Below are 15,923 nucleotides of genomic sequence, written 5' to 3'. Positions count from 1 at the left end.
GTATTTTGAATATGCTATTTATAGGACCACAAAGGAACATTCTATGCAAAATGGTACCATTCAGTAGCTATAAAGATTCAAGAATCATAGTATAATAATCAAGCGTTCTTTACCTTTGATGGTAAAAATAAATATAAGCTCACTTTCCCAGAACTTCTTTTTTTCATTAAATTGACTGGCTCAAACTCTTACTAAATATAGTTTGATATCCATCCATAAATTCAGATTAAATTAGGCAGTAATTGTATTCATCATTTTATGACTAAAATGTTGAAGCATCAACTTATCATTAATGTGCTTTCTAGAAGAATTACCTATGTGAAATACTACTGTCACCTACCTCAAAAAATTGAAATATTTATTATGGACTCACAGAACCTCTGCTGCATGCACAGTCACCAAAATTCCTTAATTTCATGCCTATTTTACGCTCCTGAAATGGCATGCAGTCTTAATACATAAAGGCAAGCAGCTGTTCAAGAGTTGTCTTTTGAGAAGGGAATATGCTGAAATTAAAGGGATATAAAATACAACCATGCTAATATAGAATACATACACTGAAGATTTTCTCAGTTCAATTCTTTATGCTTTAGTATTGTTTCTCTTTTGTCACCAATGGATCAAGAGAGCCAAATTAGTACACTGCTTTTACAATTTTTCTTCTACTTATAGTTTAATTTAAAAAACACAGAAAACACCCAGTACACTTCAGTTCTGTTTTGAGTCCAATTGAAGTTTCAGAGCTTGTGACAGGAGAACTGAATAGTGACAAAGAAACCTCTCATTCCAAGTAACAACCAAATCACAATCCAACTATCATGGAGGGTAAGTGGATCCAGGGCAAGCAATAAAAGTTGGGTTTTAATAATATAACCATCTTCTGTTAATTTTCTATAAATGATTAAAAATGGACTTAATAAATTTTAAATTTGCAAAACACTGACATTTGTGAAATAATTGTATTATGATGCTAATTCATTTACATTGAAATTTCAGGGATATGTTAGCAATTATCAGCATGCTGTTAAAGAATTCTATCCTGAGAATCTCATTAGATAGTGATGCAAACTACAGTTGTTATCATCCTGAGAACAAAGGGATCTTGAATGAGTAATCAATAGCAACTGGCAGAAAATGAGACATTAATTATGATCCTCTCCAGTGATTTGTCTAAGACAAGATTTCATTAAATGCTTTGTGCAACCTGAATAGTTCCAAGTCATTACCAACACTTTGGACACTATATTAACTCAGGGGTGGGGACTGAGAGGGGGAGACTATACAGGGAAACAAAATAAAAGAAAACCTGAGATGCTTACAGTTTTTTCCTGGGTCAATAAAAACAAAGCAGTCACCACTAGCCATGGTGGTTTCTGGGCATGTCTCAAATCTTATAATCGCAACATGGTTTCTTGAAAATTTAATTATCATTGTCTATCCTTAAAGTGTCATGCAGGTTTGAGAAGATAATGACAGTCATCCATCACATGCATCCTGCCAGTGTAAGCAGCACAACCTTTCTGGCTTACAGAAACAAACTACCTATATAGTACCACATGACTAAAGCATGGTCATCTAGTAAGTTTAAGTTCCCCAATCTTCTTTAATTATCAGTAACAAAGGGAAATTTTACTATCTTAATATTTCTTTCCCAACATTTTTTTTCAACCTTTCTTCCAAATTTGCATCAGTCAATGAAAAGATATCAAGAGTAGGAAGATCTGGGATATAGGTCAATGAAGAGACTTATTGGAAATGAAGAGCTAAAGTCAACTAAAAATTCACAATATATTTAGTAATAATTATAAACATGCAATGAAAATGTTTACTATTTTATAGGCTGCCATAAAAAAGCCCACTTACATCCTTCTCTCCCTGTTTTTAACTCTTTTGGCCATTCTACACTTGAGCCATTCTTCTAGCCCAGGTCATTTCTTGAAGGCAGATTCTAATGAAACTGGAAGTAATATGTGCTAAGCATGTCCTCTAGCCATGTGTGGTGACACATGACTGTAATCTTAGCACTTATCTGCCATCCTAACACTTGGGAAGCTTGAAGCATGATGATCTTGAGATCAAGGCCAGCTTGAGCTGTATAATAATATTGTTACAACCCTTCATTAACCCATCATTCCCCAAGAAGTGAACAGTTTTCTGAATGTCTGAATTTTTAATTGAAATCTCCTCTTTTTATTTTTGGTCAGTCGTGGGGCTTGAACTCAGGGCCTAGGAGCTGTTCCTGAGCTCTTTTGCTCAAGGCCAGCACTCTACTACTTTAAACCACAGCTCCATTTCTAGCTTTTTGGTAGTTAATTAGGGATAAGAATTTCAAAGATTTAGCTGCCTGGGCTGGCTTTGAACCAGGATCCTTAGATTTCAGCCTCCTGAGTAGCTAGGATTATTGGTGTAAGCCATCAGTGCCCAGCAAAATCTCTTAAAAGAGGCCTTGTGAATGATTTCCTACATTGCTACCAGTATACTTTGGAACCTTTTCCTTAATTAAAAAAAGCCATATATTCTATTGTACAGTACTAACATTAGAAGAATAGGAGACACTATATACATCATTTCCTATTTGCTTTTATGAAAATGGTAGTAGGAAATCCTAAACCTTTTAGAAGAATTTTAATACTCTGAAACTATTCCCTTTCTCTTTAATGCTGGCTTTCAAAGATAGTAAATGAGTAGCACTCTTCCTAATCCTTTGTATTTCCAAAGGGACACCCAAGAGTAATATACAACTCAATATGGCGTTAGGAGGATGAGACACGTAATGCTTCATGAGCTGAAATATTACAACTACACATGTTCAAAAAACTGCCATTCTTATTTTGGAAATTTTCAAAGAACAGTACAGTGAGCCTTAATATACCCATGATCCAATTACCACAACTGCCAATGTTCTATTGTTCCTGCTGTTTATTTTGTTATTTCCTAGCTTTCAAAAGTGACAGTCATCTTCAAAACTGACAACCACTCCTTATTATGTAACATTCAGTACACAGTCACCTTTACCTCTTTTTGTGTCTTCTGAGATGACATTTAATCTCTATGATTTAACAGGCTGTTTTTTCCTGAAATAAATTTGCAATAGAAAAAAAAAAGGTAAAGTGACTTTTTTTTTTTGGGTCCGGTAGTGGGGCCTGAACTCTGGGGCCTGGGCGCTGTCCCTCAGCTCTTCAGCTCAAGGCTAGTGTTCTACCACTTGAGCCACAGTGCCACTTCCAGCTTTTTTTTTTTTTTTGCTTATGTGGTGCTGAGGAATTGAACCCAGGGCCTCATGCATGCAAGGCAAGCGCTCTACCACTGAGCCACCTTCCCAGCCCGGTAAAGTGACTTTTTTAAGAGCACTGAGTGTCACCAAAAGTATAATTATGATTTTTTTCAGAGGGATTAGAAGCAATGAATGAAGTGTTTCCTTGCCAACTAACCCTTGCAGAGCCTAACATTTGCTGGCCTTTAAAGAGGCAGAAAGTGATAACTGATTACTACCTGATGCTTTTAAGAGGAGGTTTTTCCTACCATAAAATTCCTTGTACCAATATCCTAAACAATTAATCAAGTCCAGAAGATTAAAGACCATGGTTCAGTTTCAAACATTTTCTGAAAGTCTATTGTGTAGCATCTACTGTGCATAGCATTTCACATGCTCTCTCCTGAGGGAATTATCTTTGGGAGAGCTTCAACACCCATCCAAGAGTGAGTATTATGTCTTCTCAACCTTCGTGACTCCTGCAATCCCCAATCACCAATCTAATAACCTACTCTCCAGAGGAGAGTTGTCAGCACTGGGAACCACTTGACTTCTGAAATTCTGAAGTTCAATATTCTCTTTGACATAACCTCCTGCTCTTACAGTGTTGTCGCTCCTTGATTGCTCTCGGCACTTGCTCTTTCACCTTCTGACATCTGATATCTCGACCTTGTTTCTAGTCACAAAGTTTAATCATGGCTTCATTTCCTTCCTTTGAAAACTAGACCACTGAGTCTATTACTCCAATCACTCTCTCATCACTCCCTTAATATCTCCTATCCATCTAACAATTACTGGCTATGTCGTTGTGGGTAAATTCTATAGCTCCTTAAGGCTGCAGGTTCCTTGGCTATCAAATAGCAGCAATAATAGCAGCAGCAGCACCAGTAGCAGCAATAAACAACACTATTTTCACAGTTAAATGAAATAATGTTTGTAAGGTTAAGTGTCTGATGTATGCTAGTCACTGCGTATTAACATCATCATTAACCTGTCCAACTGACCTGTAAATCTGGTCACTGTATCAATTAAACTATTTGCAGCTTACTAAGGCCTTCAGTCTGCTGGGTGCTACTGGAATAAAATTAAATATACACAACTATATATTCGTATCAGTAGTGATTTCTGATGTTCAGACTCAGAAAGATCAGCATTACTATTCGAAAAGCCTTTTACTGGTTCCTGGAGAACACAAAGAATTGAAGAACATGTCCAGATCCTTTTCTTTGGCTAAAGAATAAGTGCTCTGATCCTGGTGGTAAATCACAGCAATGTGGTATCAAATCTCTCCTTGATTACATCCTGAGATAGGGAAGTCATTTTCTTCCAAGATAAATAGTCCAACATCTGAAAAGCTAGGCCATGAGAATGTTTCTTCTTAAATTCTGCTGAAGTTAGGATTCCTTATGCTACCTTGTGCTCAACATTTTGACCTTAAAAGTAACAAGGAAAAGGCTTTAATAGTTTCCTCATTACTTCTAAAAACTAAGCATCAGTCTTTCAGTCCTCTATACACAAGTTTCAAGTTACCTTACTGTTTCCTACCTCCTTGAAAGGCTTTTACTTCATTTATATCTGTTTTGAAATATATTTTGAAATGTATTTTCTCAGAAAGTTATACAGTATCAACTAATATTATAATATCATCTTAAATATTATGTTTCTAATAATTCATCCCAAGACTAAAGTACCTACAATTAGGTTTGTTGTTACATAAAGAACTGCTTTTAAAACAATTATCTTTAATTAATCCTCTTGGGGAAACAGCAGGCCAGCGTAGGATTGGCCAGATATGAAAGCCCCTGATTATCTTAATTGCCAAGAACTATACCTGTGTAGGAAAAAATTAGCACATGATAGAAAACTATACTTTATCTAGAATAGGGCTGGTTCTGTACAGAACTAGAGGAAATATTCAAGCTCAGCAGGCATTCTCAATTGCAGCTAGAAAACTGACAAGTGCAGTAGGAAATGGTCTTGGACAATATGTAAATGAGTGGATGGGGCCAAATTCCAATTAAAAAGGAGGGGGCTTGGCTTACAGCCAGTTGGCCCATCCTTGCTCTAGGGCACACCTCTCTAGACTATCTGATTCTCATTCTATGACAGCTTTTATAGCTCTCTAATTTATAGATGACAGAGAATAATGTAAAATAATCTTCTACAGATAGGCAAAAAAATTGTCTCCAGTGGAGATGTGAGCACCTCAACTGCCTACCTTCCCCAAGGGGGGAGAAGGGTTGGTCTTTGTTTGTATACCCATTTCTGTATTTTGTCCTAAGAATGTGGCTATTTGGGGATTTCCTTTGAATTGGTTCTTTCTTGTTAAGATAAAATCTATATATCTGCTCATAGGTTTATCTGAGGGAATTCATAACTTTCTTTGGTTTAAAAAAAATTATCCTACAACATCTGTAATGTTCTGTTACACCACTAAGATGACTTCAAATGATCTTCCATTTGTTCTTTTCATGTGGCCTAGAGCAACATTATTTTAAATGGCTGCCTTGTCTGCTAGTCTATCTCTTGTATATCCTGGATCCTTTTGCTAAAAGTCACTTTATTTTTCATCAGCCCAACTGTCTGATGAACTCTTTGGAGAGGTAACTAAGGCTCTTTGCTGTAATTCAGGTAACTCATACTGATTCTCTAAGTAAATACTCATTCAAGCCAAACTAAGATGTTATTATTCCTAAAACACACATTTTTTTCATTCAAAATAAGATTTATTGAGACCTGCCCTTTGCTGAGTACTGAGATAGGTGCTAGAAACACAATGAACAAGCAGCCACTAACCTGGCTCTAGAAAAAAAATTAAGGAAGTTGGTGTAGGGGACAGGAAGTACTTTATCTTGCTTTGATTAGTCCCATGTTGACCTCCTCTCCAAGGAAGTATTTTTTTGGGGGGGAGTCGCTCATGGGGCTTGAACTCTGGGCCTGAGTTCTTCAGCTCAAGACAAGAACTCTACCACTTGAGCCACAGCGCCACTTCTGATTTTCTGGTGATTAATTGGTTAAGAGTCTCACAGACTTTCTTGCCCCGGCTGGCTTTGAATCGTGATCCTCAGATCTCAGCCTCCTGAGTAGCTAGGATTACAGGCATGAGCCACCAGTGGCCAGCGCTCCAAGGAAAATTTCAACTATCCTGTAAAGTCTTTGGCTCTATTTATGCTTTCTAATTCTTTATCCTAAAACCACACTCATTTCTCTCTTCTGAGTATCATTTCTCTCTTCTCAGTTCCATTGGTGTTACTTACTTGAGATTTACTATCACCCAATCCTTTTAGTTAACCTTCAGTGTACATAAATAACATTCTATGTGTGGATAGCTTGTCTCCCCCAACTAGAATACAAGCTTTCTAAGGGCTGATTCTATTTGGTTGTCTGATTGTATAATATAAATGCAGTAAAACAAGAAAACATCTATGCTCATTTCTTTATTTCCCAAGCAAGTCTTCTAATATAGATGGAACCATAAGAGAAAAGATGAAGCATCTGGTAAAGAAAGGAAATCATTTCAAATGATTCTTACAGAATTTTAGGCTTAAAGAAATTTACAAGAGAAACCTGGTGCCAGTGGCTCACGCCTGTAATCCTAGCTACTCAGGAGGCTGAGATCTGAGGATCATGGTTCAAAGTCAGCCTGGGAGGAAAAGTCTATGAGACTCTTATCTCCAATAACCTGCTCAGAAAATAGGAAGTGGTGCTGTGGCTCAAGAGATAGAGAGCTATCCTTGAGCTGAAGAGCTGAGGGACAGCACCCAGGCCCAGAGTTCAAGCCCTACCACCTACCAAAAAAAAAAAAAAGAAAGAAAGAAATTTACAAGAGAATTACCTCTTTAAGTACATATAGTTATTAGGTTACTAAAGTTATTAGGTTACTAAAAAAAAAACCAAAAACCTTGAAAATGGTAAATGTTAAGATTCACAGACATAGCAACTTAAAAAGTTAATTTTGAGAAAAAAGGCTTTAAGACCCTAAAGGATATCTCACTCAGAACAATACCATTCAGAGAGATTCCTATATATATTATATATATATAGGAATTGAGTCAAAGGATTAACACTGGTTCTTCTCTCACTGGCTAAGGAAACCTTCGTTTTCTTTGAAGAAAAGCCCTATAAAGGAGACTGAGAGGACAAGAGAGCAAGAGTGAGCCCTATACTACAGCTATCTTATAATCACGTCTGATTATTCTCTCTCTCTCTCACACACGCACACGCACACACACACACACACACACACACACACACACACACTTACTTTTTCCCCTTTGAGATGAGTTTTCAGTGTGTTACCTGCCTTAAAATAATGATCCTCCTGCCTGAACCTACCAAGGAGCTAGAGTTACAGATATGTACTACCAAGCTTGGCTTTTTTTTTTTTTTTTAAGATTGATTTTATATTTTGTGACATAGCTAAAAACTTTTAGAAGTTTTAGAAGTTTTTAGAAGTTTAGAATCTAGAAGTTTTCTTGATTATTTCTTAGACATAAACATGCCAGATGCTGGTAGCTCACAACTGTCATCCTAGCTACTCAGGAGCCTTGAGATCTGAGGATCCATGGTTTGAAGTCAGTAGGGGCAGGTCTGAGAGACTCTTATCTCCAATTAAACACCAGAAAACTGGAAGTGCCATGGTGGCTCAAAGTGGTAGAGTGCTAGCCTTGAGTTCAAGCCCCTTGACCAAAGAAATTCAGATTAACTTACTCCTTTTCAGTCTGTATCTCCTTCCTCCCCACTTTTCCCTCATCTTATACTGGTGAAGATATGACTTGGAAAAAAAAGAGCTCATGGTGAAATTCTTATCTTGGATTTGATACTTGTCTTTTGTTATCAACTATGAAGTTAAGCAGTGTTATTCATGCAGGTCCCTAATTAACTTGAAGAAGCTGTCTGCTATTAGTTTGTTGTGAGATTTATTTTAATTCTAAATATTCAATTCTGTCAAGTGTTCTATCTCTGTCTATGGAAATGATAACCCTGTTTTTCTTTAGCTTCTGTCAATATTGTGAGCACAACGGTTTCTCAACTGGTAAACTGATTTTAATTGGTTTAATTGGTAAACTAATTTTAATGAACCAGATGGGTAGTTTGAATAACAGAGGCTGGTTCAATTCATAAAATGAAGATGTTTCCCTTTCTCTTCTATTTTCTAAAACAGTTTGTATAAGTGTTCCCTCCCCTACCTTAAGAATTAAAAAAAAAAAAAAAAAAAGAATTCACCAGTAAAACTATATGATGCTCAAGCTTGCTTTTTGAGATGGATTCAGTTTTATTACTGAGTAATTATTTATTTAGTGTCTTGGTTCCTTGTAGCAAATATTTCTTTTTTTGCTAATCCTGGGGCTTTAATTCAGGGCCTGGGCACTGTCAAGGAGCTTCTTTTGCTCAGGGCTAGCACTCTACCACTTGAGCCACATCACCACTTCCAGCTTTTTGTTTATGTGGTAATGAGGAATTGAATCCAGAGCCATGAATGCTAGGCAAGCCCTCAACCACGAAACCACATTCTCAGCCTGTGGCAAATATTTCTAAGACATTTATTTCATCTAAACTTTATAGCTTACTAAACTCAATGATTACCATTTGCTTTGTGTATGTTTGTATGCTCATTCATTCTTGTTGGCTGGCTCCCATTAAGTTGCCCAAGCTGGAGTTGAACTTTCAAGCCTTCTGTGTTTCAGCCTCTGGAGTAGCTGGGATTACTGGTGTGCACCATTATGCCTTGGGCTTCTTTACAATATTAATGAGTGCATAATTTATACAGACAATCTCTCTTTCACTCTTGGTAGTTTATGTTCTCTCTCCCTCTCTCCTTGTATTAATCTGTCTAGGTAAGGGTTATTACATCCCCCCCCCCCCCCCCCCCCGCTTTTCCCTCTATTACATTGATTTCTGTCCTTTAGTATTCACTTCCTTCTACTTAATTGGAGTTTACTTTGTGTTTTGCTAGTTTGTTAAAACCTGACTCAATACAGATCTTCTCTCTTACACAATCATTTAAAACTAGAACTTCCCTTCCAGTCATTGCTTTAACTTAACCAACAAAATTTGATAGGTTCTATTTTCATTATTGTTCATGAGCAATGCTTTTTAGACTAGGCATGGTGTTGCATACCACACTCAAAAAATGGAGGCAGTAAAATTGTGAATTCAAGTCTAATAGTAAGATCCTTTCTCAAAAAATCTAAAAGTTTAAAATAAAAAAGAGTGGGGGGATAGGCAGTGGGGGGGGGACTTTGTAAATCCCCTTGTAATTTCTTTTTTAAACCATGGCTTACTCAGACATGTGTCATTTAATTTTCAAATAGTAGTTCTTTTTTAGCTGTTTTATTGGCTTCTAATTTAATTCTTTTGTGGTCAGAGAACAAACTCTCTATTTTCAAAACTGTAATTTTCTGACACTAATTATATGGGTCAGCATATGATTTAAACCTACTAAGTGAAACAAGTAGCCTTAAAAAGAAATTTATAATCTTTAGCACTATACCAACCTTAGTAAAGGTTTTGATAATTCATTTAATTTTTGAGTCTCTTCTTGTTGTTAATGCAGGGTCTTGTCATTTCTCAAGGGCATAATATAGAAGTCAGATGTAACATCAAACTTCTAGAGAAGAAAAAAACTCTTGCCATTTTCTATGTTTGAGTATTTTTAGGAAAGCTTGTTCAAACTATTTGAGTAATACTTATTTAAATGGTATCAGTGGAAACTGTCATTATGATAAAAATTATTCACGTAACTATGGCAGTTTTACAAGTATCATATCTGTTTTAATAAAGATGATAGCTTCTCTGCTCTCCGTTGGATCAATAAAAAAAATTCAATTGCAGAATGATTATCAGTGTTTCCAGTAACACTGCTATACCAGTTTCCTTTTAATGGTCCATCAGTTATGGGAGTGCTGTAGGATGGGGAGGCTCATTTAGCAACAGGTTATTGCATCATCTTAACATGAAGTAAGGGGCCCATCAGGCATTATTAAATTAGTCTGAATTTTGCACAATGTCAGTAGCATTTTCTGTACATTAATAGCAGACTTAATGCTCCTTAGGGGATGTTACTGAAGAAAAATAGCTTCAAGGTAGTATTTGGATATAATTTGAAGTCACTGTATTTCTTACAATGTTTTGTTCCAATTAGTTAAGTGTATTTTTTCCTTCTGTTTTTCTCTGAATGGAAGTTAACAAGCTTAACACACACACACACACACACACACACACACACACACACACACACACACACACCCACACACACACACACCCACACACACCCCCCTCTTGAATTTCCCAAGTTTACTTACTAAGGCCCAGAATTAGTTGTCCCATTTTAACTTCTCCCAGTAACTGGAGCACAGCCAGAGTTAAGCAGCAACAGCTGACTGCGAAGCCACTGCTTCTCTCAGTGATGAATCCTGCTACTGTGTTACCAGTCCTACTGTATTCAGTGGTGCTACATATACTGACTAAAGTATAAACTTTCTGTCCTGTTCAATTTTGGGCTCCTTGATGAGATCATGATTTGTTTCTGTGAAATTTTCTAAAATGCCTCTTTCTTATACCTAAGTATCCTTAGCTCTAATTTATAGCAATCCACATTGTTATTTTACATCACCCACTCTAGTTACCTTGTAGGTCTCTTTTCCCCAGTCCTTCCTGATCCCTCAGATGTTTAAAAACACTTGTCAAGCAGTGATCTCATAGTTTCTTTCTTTCTTTTGTTTTCTTTTCATCTATTTATTCCTTGGACTGGGTTTCACTAAGTATGAACCCCAGCCTATAAGAATTCTAATCTAAATGTATAAACTCCCAAGACTCCCAAGTCCTAGCCTCAAACAAAGATATTAAATGGAAAAGGATGTAATGACACAGACTAGAAATCTGAGACCCGGTTGTTGCATGATAGTTGTATCATACTTTAAATACCTCTGTAGAACTTCTGTTTTCTAATCTACAAGATGGGCTACTGAAGCATGTTTAGTTAAATACTTGGCTCAATCAGTGCTCAGCAAATGGTAACAACTGTTATTACACTGCGATACACCAGATTTAAAATAAATGTTTTTGATAGAAGAATTAAATCTGCTATAAATGCAAACTAATCCTTGACAAAAATCACTAGATTAATCTTAGTAAGACAGGAAAATAGTACCAATAAAGCTTACCAATGATTAATAGCAATATCTTTGAGTAAAAAATCTGCTAAGTGAAAACTCATTAAATAGAAGCATTAACTATAATTTGTCAGATATATGTTTGCAATAGTTTCTCCCTTAGTTTAAGCAACAATGGTTGACCAACTTATGAGCCTATTGAAATTATACTAAGAATTCAAAAGGTCTTCTAGTATGTTATAATTTCTTTTCACAAGCATAGTTGAACCTTCATAGAACTAGAAAGTAGGTAGGGGGCAGAAACTGCTAATCTTATTTTTCAATGAGGAATCTCTGCACAGAAAGGATCTGAACCTAGGTCTTCTGACTCTATAACCTTTTATTTCATTTTTTCTTACCACCCTGATTGGCATATACTAATACTCTACTGTATTACCAGAAACTGAGACTCCTAACATTTTCATATTCCTAATAACAAATAAACAATACTACAAGGACATAGTATAAGATTCAACATTGACTCACCAGGCTGCTGCCTTAGATTTGAGATCTAGGGGAAAGAATATCAAGGCTTTAATGCAGATTAGAAGAAAGTCTACTTGATGATGTGTCAGAATGGAAGTTTATAGAGCACTTTATAACGACAGAACTCTAGTTATTTCTAGCAACTATTAAGTGAAGTATATTAGTTTTCAAATTTTTCTTTTGATCTGAACATATTAATAGAAGATGAACAAAGGTTAAGGACTTACAAAACTGAACATAAGAATGATAGATACAGAAGAAATGATCAGTCTACCTGGATGTATGTGGTGGTATTTGTCTATCATCTATGGGCTGCATGACATGATGTATGAGACTCAAAAAATAGACAGTAAATCTGAAGTTGGAACTATTATTCTAATTTAAGAAAGATTAGTAAAGTATTTTTATTTGAGGCTAGAAGCTCAATTGTTATTTTGCTATTCATCTCTTGTAACCTAAACAAGTAGAACTTTTCCTTTACTTTCTTTTTGGCAGTGTTGGGATTTGAACTGAGGGGTTTTGTGCTGGCTGTCAGGCACTCTGCTTGGAAGCCATGTCTCTAGCCCAACATTCACATTTTTTTGGTTTTCTATAACTTCTAGGTGGCTACAAGCCATCTGGTTAATATATAACAACTTATTTAAAAAGAAAAAAATGAAACTATACCATTTTTTGGATTTCTATTATTTAAATACTTTCAGGATATGTAATTTTAAGAAAATAACATGATGCCAACCATTTTGGAAAATTCTTTTCTTTTTGGGGGGGGTCCAGTCGTGGGGCCTAAACTCTGGGCCTGGGCGCTGTCCCTCAGCTCTTCAGCTCAAGGCTAGCACTCTACCACTTGAGCCACAGTGCCACTTCCGGCTTTTTTTTTTCTTTTTGCTTATGTGGTGCTGAGGAATCGAACCCAGGGCCTTAGGCATGCAAGGCAAGCGCTCTACCACTGAGCCACCTTCCCAGCCCCAAGGAAAATTCTTGAAACTTACAAACTTGGCTCTTTTGAGTTGGTAAGGGCTGGTAAGGTCATGTATAATCCCTGGCTAAATCAGAAATTGATATAGTTTTAAATGATTTTTATGCAATAAATAAAGTTAAGAAAAACTGTGAAGGATAGAGGAATCATTATTATCATCACTAAAATTTACAAATTTGTTTTTCCAAGTACAAGAACACACACCTACAATCCCAGTTAATTGGAGGTAGAGATCAGGAGAAACCTAGGTCAAGGCCAGTCCTGGTAAAAAGTAACTGGAACCCCATCTCAACAAAATAAGCAAACGAGGGAAGGGGTAACAGTGTTTGAAAAAGAAATGTACTCATTAACATGCTTATATAACTGTAACCGTCCTGTTCATCACCTTTATAATAAAGATTAAAAAATAAATAAATCAGGCATGGTGGTGCATACCTGTGATCCTAGCTATGTGGGAAAGTAGGAAAAGGTAGGAAGGCAGGGAAAGCTAAGAAGATTTGGTCTGAAGCCGGTCTGGGCAAAAACTTAAGACTCTACCTGAAAAATAACTGAAAGCAAAATAGTATGGTAATGTGCTTGCCTAGCAAGCACAGTACTCTGAATTCAAATCTTAGCACTGCCAAAAACTCTAAAAAGCCATCTGGATGAGAACTAAGTATGACAGCTTGGTCAGAAGCTAAGAAATCTGATGGTACAGTATCTATCCCTATGTTGTAGACCTCTTATCCACAAGGCATATATTATAGGATCGTCCTCCCCACCACCACCACAGTGTTGGCTGAAACTGTGGACAGTACCTGATACTCACATATACTATGTTATCCATATATATATATACATATATATATATATATATACACCTTTAACTAGGTACCATAAGACATGAACGACAATAACTAACAATAAAACCAAATAATTATCATATACTATAATACGTTTGTGTAACTATTTCAGTGTACTCTAGATCCTAGCAATGTCAGCATATGATATTTTTTTAAATTTCTTTATTAAGTTTGGGAACTTCTATCTTTTCTCTTAAAGGAAGCATTTTATGACACTCGTACTGTGAAACCAAACACGATCAATCTGCTAAAAATATGATGCTAAATGACTAACGGCAGGCAACATGTACACTGGACAAGGCAACAATTCACATACCAGGTGGAACAGTACAAGATTCCATCACACTACAAATTGTATTATTTCTAGAATTCTTTTAGACTATAGTTTACTCTGGTTATATAAAATGACAGAAAGTGAACCATGGATAAGGAGGAACTTTTTTTTCCTTTGGAAGACAGGACCTTACTATGTACTCTAGAAGACCTCGAATTTATGACTGTCCCATCTTTACCTCCTAAGAGCTGAAATTACAGGCATGCTCCATCATGCCTGGCTTAGACTATGTCAACAGTTTTTACAATGTATTGTTTTATAAGGAGGTGCCATAGCATAAGAGGATCTTATGCAAAACTCTTTTTAGATACAGAATACATAATGACAGTTAAAATTAACTGATATGTGAAATTAGGGTTAGTCTCATGAAAATCATGCAGATGACAGAAACAAATCTAGTATGTTCTGTGTTTCTTTTCTAGTTATCTTGGGAATGCACAGATGAACTGAATATTTCAGTACTATCATCTAAAGATACAAGGAAGAGCAGAGAAAATGACCATTAAAAACACGGCAGGCAAGGAATATGGAAGAGTTGAAACAAAGGTGCCAAGTCCAGAGACTGTTTCAAGGCTAAAACATCAACGATGTAGGGAAGAAATGAAAATCCTAACATTAACAGTGTATTTGTCATGGGAGGATATCCAAACTATACAGGTTAACTCTATGTTCTTGTTGTGTGCCAGCAATTTTGCTTTCCTAGAGGGAACAATACAAAAACTATTTTCAGAAATAATAGGTATTTTAGAAAGGGGTACGATCCTTTTGGCGTTCCATATCTAGGTAAAACAGAAGTAAGTAATGAAAGGCTTTAGTTTTGTTAGCAGGACATAGTGGCTCATGCCTACATACTTGGGAGGCAGACATCTGGAGAATCACAGTTCCATGAAAGGGCAAAAAGTTCATGACGCTCCCACCTCAACAGAAAAAGCTGAGCATGGTGGGATGCACCTGTTATTCCAGGAAGAGCATAGGTGTAAATGGGAGGATTGTGGTCCTGGCAAGACTGAACAAAATATGAGACTCACCTCAAAAAAAAAAAAGCAAAAAGTACTGGAGTTGTGGCTCAAGTGGCAGAATGCCTGCCTAGCAATCTCACGACCTGAGTTCAAACACCAGCAATGGGAAGGAGGATGAAGGAAGGAAGAGGGGCAGGGAGGGAGAAGGCAACCCATTTAAAGAAGGGAAAGGACAAAAGATGTTTAAATGCTAAAAACCTCACCACATGTAAATGAACTATTCACAAATTAAATGAACAAATGGTAAAAAAAAAAAAAATACAGATAAATTTCAACCTCCTTTATTGTTAAATTAAAAAAAAAAAAAAGCTTTACTATAAGTATTTAAAAGCCATCACAGTTTAAAAGCTATTACACTATTATCCACAAAACTTACCTGACAGCCTGGTAATCCGGTATCTCTGCTGTACAGGGAAAATGAGCCTCTCTCAGATGTTTTGCCTACAAAAAAAATCGAGAAGAATTTTGTACAAAAACTTCATTTATTGCTAGGCAATCATTTTAACTTCTAGATCATTCATGGTAATTATCATGGGGCTTTAAAGTAAAATGAACAAATTACAAACAATAGAATAAAATACACACTGTATAGTGTGGTAGATCACACCTGTAATCCTAGCAACTCAGGAGGGCTGACATCTGAGGACCACAGTTCAAAGCCAGCCTGGGCAGGAAAGTCTAGGAGACTCTTTATCTCCAATTAATTCTGGAAAAAGCCAGAAGTAGTACTGTGGCTCAAAGTGGTAGAGTACCAACATTGAGAAAAGGAGCCCAGGGACAGCAACTAGGCCCAGAGATCAATCCCTAGAACCAACAAAAGAGCAAAAGACTAAGTTAACAAAATATCCTAGCTAATTAGT

The 15,923-nt window shown here is 36.5% G+C and overlaps 1 protein-coding gene across 5 annotated transcripts in view; it reads right to left on the bottom strand.

The window, feature by feature from the left end:
- Positions 1 to 15,923, bottom strand: part of Tcf12 (transcription factor 12) — a 275,333-nt gene that overhangs the window by 88,788 nt on the left and 170,622 nt on the right. For all 5 annotated transcript variants that reach the window (XM_042687436.1, XM_042687437.1, XM_042687439.1 and 2 more), the window contains one exon: positions 15,440 to 15,504. In XM_042687436.1, the coding sequence (XP_042543370.1) occupies positions 15,440 to 15,504 (65 nt within the window). The remainder of the gene's footprint in view (positions 1 to 15,439; positions 15,505 to 15,923) is intronic.

The sequence above is a fragment of the Dipodomys spectabilis genome, unplaced genomic scaffold, assembly GCF_019054845.1.
Source record: "Dipodomys spectabilis isolate Male_0828 unplaced genomic scaffold, ASM1905484v1 ptg000108l, whole genome shotgun sequence".
In the NCBI taxonomy this organism is placed as follows: domain Eukaryota; kingdom Metazoa; phylum Chordata; class Mammalia; order Rodentia; family Heteromyidae; genus Dipodomys; species Dipodomys spectabilis.
Note: the sequence above shows the minus strand (reverse complement) of the source record. Positions and strands in the feature narration are given on the sequence as shown.